The sequence below is a fragment of the Denticeps clupeoides genome, chromosome 5 (assembly GCF_900700375.1).
Source record: "Denticeps clupeoides chromosome 5, fDenClu1.1, whole genome shotgun sequence".
Lineage (NCBI taxonomy): Eukaryota > Metazoa > Chordata > Actinopteri > Clupeiformes > Denticipitidae > Denticeps > Denticeps clupeoides.
In genome coordinates this window covers 3,727,754-3,733,753 of record NC_041711.1, presented here as the reverse complement: position 1 = coordinate 3,733,753, position 6,000 = coordinate 3,727,754, and the positions used below count along the sequence as shown (strand labels likewise).

At 44.6% G+C, this 6,000-nt stretch overlaps 1 protein-coding gene across 1 annotated transcript in view; it reads left to right on the top strand.

The window, feature by feature from the left end:
- The first annotated feature begins 2,899 nt into the window (after positions 1-2,899).
- The window catches only part of LOC114790846 (neural cell adhesion molecule 2), a 180,157-nt gene continuing 177,056 nt past the window's right edge, over positions 2,900-6,000 (top strand). Inside the window, 2 exon segments of the mRNA XM_028981244.1 lie at positions 2,900-3,002; positions 3,076-3,364. Of these exon segments, the coding sequence (XP_028837077.1) occupies positions 3,307-3,364 (58 nt within the window). The 5' untranslated portion in view covers positions 2,900-3,002; positions 3,076-3,306.

Here is a 6,000-nt window from a genome sequence, read left to right as displayed (position 1 = left end):
TCACACTTTTGGCTTCTCTCCACCACCTTAAGTAAGAAAATGGGGACGGTTTCCAACAGTCCTGAAGGTTTATGTTGAACTCTTTCATATCACTTGCTCATGTTAATGAGCATCTCATAAAGTGGCTTTTGATAATGACAATACTGAACAAAGCAGCCAGGAATTAAAAAGAGGCAAAACTGAAAAAAAAAAAACAAAAACTGATTCCTCAAACATATGTCATTTTTCCTGCTGCAACAAATGCTAAAGATGCAATGCTTGTATTGGATTCTTCGAAGGTTTTCTCCATCTTAGTCTCCGTAACTGTCACAAAAATAAGCAAATAAATAAATTCATTCATGTTTTCCATTTTTTTTTCAGGCCTCCAGTGGATTAGCGCAGGTTCACCTCCGTGTCCGCTTCTGCATTTATAAGCTTCTGTCTCCACTGCATGGCAGCAGGGTTTCCAGTTGAAGGAACACTCTGACGACGAACCAGATATGTAACTGAAGTTACGGCTGTTTTTAATAGCGTTTACTCTTCCAAAGTAATAAATGAAGTGAAAGTGCAGCGACTGTCATTGTGCAACACTGCAGCACAGCACACAGTGACACAACAAAATGTGTCCTCTGCATTTAACCATCGCCCTGAGTGAGCAGTGGGCAGCGATGACAGGCGCCCGGGGAACAGTGGGTAGGGACAGCGGCTCAGGATTCAAACCGGCAACCTTCTGATTACGGGGCCACCACTGCCCCACCATGATATGATATACTGACATATACTCACACTCTCTCGCACCATGTGCTGCCGGCCTCCACGCTGCATTTCCCTGCAAGTGCCATGATTTGGTTTGGGCTCGCCTCCAGCTGTTCGCCGCAAGGCACGCCCACGTGTCACTTTCAAAATAGACATCAAATATTAGCATAGTGCAAATACCAACACAGACTGTTTCAAACCTCAGATCCAATTATCTGGATTAAAATGAAATTGATTGCACTTTTGGGTGTTTTTTGCCCTCTGTTGAATGGGTGGTGTAAATATTATAAATAAAAGTGCAGAGGGGCCCTAAAAGCAGCCTGACAAATATCCTATGTCAGCAGAGGGAGGCAATGAAAAGCAGTCCAGGCTTTAAAACCACATGCCGTGTTTAAACCAACCTATCCGTTACAATTCTATATATAGCATTCATATGAGCGACGTAATTAACTGGTGGATCGAAATCCAAAAGCGCAAGACAAGGCGTACAGCAGTAGAAAGTGTTCATCGTATTTTCGAAAATTGAGACTCTGTACTCAGAAAGGGGCATCTGAAGGGTAACTGCTTAATTATCTGAACAATTGAGAGTAGACATAAGAAACTAGTCTACTCCCAATATAATTTAGATTAGAATGACCACATAAAAAACATGTCTAAAAAATCTCCAGTGTTTCCACTTCACATGTTTGTGCTTTTTTCAAAAATCTATTAAAAAAATAAAGCTATTTAGAAGGTTACAGTCATCTATTCTAATGGGTAACACAGCAATCACTAGTCTCATCTCCTCAAATGATCAGGGGGTGTAAGCACCCAGTCTTTGAGGACTCGAGCATAATAGACGGTGTGGGACACTTTGGATGTATTTTTTACAATCTGCTTAAGGATCAAACACTTGGCTGTGAATTGAACAATTCTACAGTGACATGATAACATGTCAATCTGTAAAATTTGAGATTCTTGATTGTCAGTAGCAGGTTAATTTTAATAATATGTAAATTGTAGTTAATTTGTAATTTTTAGGATTATACAGGGACATAATAACGTAGTAATCCATAACAAGTGGGATTGTATAATGCCATACATTGACATAATAAATATGTTATACAGTGACATGATAACATGTTAATATGTAAGAATTGAGATTCTACAGTGACATGATAACATGTCAATCTGTAAAATTTGGGATTTTTCAGTGACAGGATAACATCTGTAAAATGTGAGATTGTCGAGTGTCAGTAATTTGTCAAATGTGGTATGATAACATGATAATAATCTGACTCATGGTTCTGTTGAAGCCCAGTGGGGGACTGGCCTCTTTAGACACCTCAGTCCTTTTTTCCCCATGCTACTTTGCCCCTCAACCACCACTTTTATTTTGCAGTTTGAAATGTCCCCTGTTCAAAGGTCAAACAGGGCAGAAGCTCACTTAAGATGAATTCAGGACCCGGTAAACAGAAACTCAGGCAAAGGTTACTGCAACTCTGAGTTAAAGGAAATGATTGCGCTGGTTAAAAAAAAAAAGAAAGGGCTTTTGGTATATCAGCCTTGGTGCTGCGACAGCATTCAGCCACTTTCGCCGCACCGCAGAGTCATTTTTACTCAGAGAATAGTCTCCTCACACCGCCTGCATTCAGGGATCAATGCCCCCCTATAATGGTGAAAGGTCCAACAAAGTGTGACTAACTGTAATTTGCAGAAATGATGCAGATTCCGTTTCAGTGCTCATTGTTGCGCCAAGAGAAAATGACTGTCATTGCCACCGTCATTTAAATTTGCTCGTTTGTTTAAACAAGAGTTAAAAGCTTTTCTTGGCCATTGTGACACTAGCAGACCATTATTCCTGGAAGATTCCGGAACGGAAATGAGGAGCAGCTGCACTGACCTTTCACTTCAACAGTTTAATGGCCTCAAATAAGTAATCACTGCCCTTTATAGTCTCTTTATAGGTCTGTCCGGGTCGTACAAGGGAACAAAAGGCTGTTAAAAAACATGCAGTTGTTCAGTCAACAGGCGCATTAATACTGGATGTTCATCTGAATCTGTAGTCTCGTTGCATGAAATGTGTAGAAATGTTCATTTTTTGGGAAGGTTTCTTCGGCAACGTCTCCAACCCAAGCAGAGACACCCGTTTCAGGAGAGAAAGTTACAGTTTGAGTCCAAAGGAGAAGCTGGGGCAGGGTTGCCAGAGTGGAGCGTTCTACGCGAACCCGGCTACGTTCGTCGGAGCGCGGCTCAGACGACTGATCAGCGCCGAGGGAACTGGACCGGTCGGTATCGATCCTGCGTATTTAATCGATCGTGACGGATGATACAAGTTTTTTTTTTTTTGGTTGTTTTCAGGCGCGTTTTCTCCACGTCTCCACGGGGCTCGGAATCTCACCGAGGGCTGGCAACACGGCCACAGAGACCTGCTGCTGCCGCTGCCGCTGCTGCTGACGGTGATGCTGGTGCTGATGCTGCAGTGAAGGCAGCCGGAGCGCGCGTCACACAGACGGAGAGCGCGCGCCACCGAGAGACGGAGACACCGGAGCTCCGGCGGCAGAAGTGCGTTGATCCCCGGCGGCTGAGAATATGAGCCCCGCGCCGAAAGTGCTGCTGCTGCTCGCGGCGCTGCTCTGCGCCTCGGAAGGTAGGCTGGGGGTGCCCGGACGCTCCGGAGGAGTTTGTGGGGGTGATGCGCTGATGCGCGTCCCGCAGTTTTATTCCCGGGGAACTTGTCTGCACGGACGTGGATCACGCGTCGTGCGGCGCGACTGCTCGTGCGCATTTTCAGTTTGGAGAGGCTCGGTTTTAATGTCCGATGTTGAAATTGCACCGACTGCAATACCGTGACGTGGGGGACCGTGGACGAATTTGATATCGAATGAATTGATTTAACGCATCTTCGTTTGCTTAAATTGATGACTTTCTTTCAGAGAGTTATTATAGGAAAATATTATTATTAGTAGTAGTATTATCGCAGTCCCGTGTGGCACCGGAGCCCACGGCAGGAACGCGCGTCTCCTCGGGTCCCCAGGGCCCTGAGCCGCTCCGCGCCGCCGGTCCGGTGGCTTTTTTGGGACGGCAGGTGGGAGTAGAGCGCTGCCTATCGATCAGGGAAGCGATGAGAAGTGATTTGGGGAGGATCGCAGCGCAGCGCACGGTCTTGAGAGGGGTGTGCTGCTGCTGCTGCTGATGATGATGATGGTCCGGACATGGAGAGCAGGTCTCGTCATTGCAGAACATTCTCGAACCACTTACCATTACGCGTGATGTTTCCGTTGTATTCATGCGTGACATGTGCAATATATTGTTCATTACGAGGCTTCATACCACCTTTTTGTACAAAAAGAAAAAAAAGATCATTGCTTGAGTTTGTATGATTCAAATCAGTGTAAGATCTGAGTTCAGTTGATTCAAGTACGTTTTTTTTTTCAGAGTCAAAAAATATGAATTTAATACACCAAATATACTTTGAATGTACTGAATTATTATCATTATCACTATGCATATACTTCAAAGTGGGCAAAAAGTATACTGTGCCTCTCATCGTACAGTCATATTGAAGATGCAGTTTAATTTTACGGTGTGAAGCTAGTGACATGCCTCGGCTCGCATGCATCAAGGCTGCTACGCGCATGCAGGCGATTCGTGGTGAATCTGCTGGTGGTCAGGTTCTCGCTGTCTCAAGTTTAGTGGTGGAGAATTTCAGACGTGATGCGTCAAGATCCCATAACGTCCCCGTCCACGTGTTCATTTTGGCTCGGCCATTTTAATTCTTCTGACATGTCTAAAATATAACCTGCTGCAGACCTGGACGATTAGTCCATGACAAATTTGAAAATGACACCGACCCTCTGTCCTTCACTGGTAAAAACCTGACAATGGCCGGTTCCTGGGCGGGAGGCGGCTGCATCACAGCAGGACTTGGACTCGGCTGAGACGCTGGTGTGCTGAATTTGGCTTTTGGTGACGCTGTTGGCGTCACATTAAAATGCCCAGGGAGCGGGTTTTGCGGCAGTGTTGATGTCATAAAGGACGTCATCAGCGAGGCCTTTATGCTCCATGGCACAAATGGCAAAACGCAAGCTGGACGCTCGTATTTCTGGGCGAGTGTGAACACTATTCTGATGAAGTGCAGCAGAACTGGCATGAGAAGTGGTTCTGCGCCTGGAACGAAGAAATATGAAATTCAACGGATACATGAATTCAGTACATGAAATATAACCTGCCATGCCGGAGACGCACCGATGCCAAGCCGAGACTCCCACCATCCCACAAGTCTGTGACAGACAGGTGTGCAGGGTTGATTGACAAGAAATCATTAATGAACAGACTGTGAAAAGTATCATGAATCATGACACCACACAGGAGCCGGGCCAGATCTGCCGGGTGGCCGTTGGTGGTCCCACATTATACGGTTGAAAGCAGGCATCTTGAAGAATCCAGATTACTCGGAATTACACCATACACACACACACACACACACACACACACACAAACACACAGTTGTACAACATTTGTGCTTTACTAGCATATACAGTCACAGGCTAAATGGATCACCTTGGTCCTTGTGAATGAAAGGGAATTTGTTGAGTTATGTTCCCGGTGGAAGGAATGCGGGAAAATGAGTGGTGCGATTTCAGGGAAGTAGAGCATGGAGCCTACTTAGCAGTGACCAAATGGGTCGGTTCCACCGTTTTTTAAGGTTCTTAGTACAAATTTTGTACAATATCATTTGTGTTTGAAAGACCCAAAGTTCCCAGGCATGAATTCAGCAAATAATGGACACGGAGTTATAATAATAGCACATACGAATCCGACTGAAGACCTTGAAATGAGTGAAAACTTTCAAGGTAAAGAGAGACAACTTGATGTCACAGTGGAGCCTGACAGCAACTCGCACACATGACACTTATCCCCAGAACACTGAGTTCAGGACTCGCCCTCGGGATCCCCTGCACTATAAACGAGTTCCTGAACCAATAGAACCAGCTTGAGTGAGGAGAGACGTTCCTCACTAATTAAATCTTATGCAAAAATTATGCAAAAAATTATACACACACACACACACACACACACACAGTACAGGCCTTAAGTTTGGACACACCTTCTCATTCAATGTGTTTTCTTTATTTTCATGACCATTTACGTTGGTAGATTCTCACTGAAGGCATCAAAACTATGAATGAACACATGTGGAGTTATGTACTTATGTACTGCTGTGTATCACATGTGACAATCACTTCACTTTTTTTTTTTAAAAGGTGAAATAACTGAAAACAT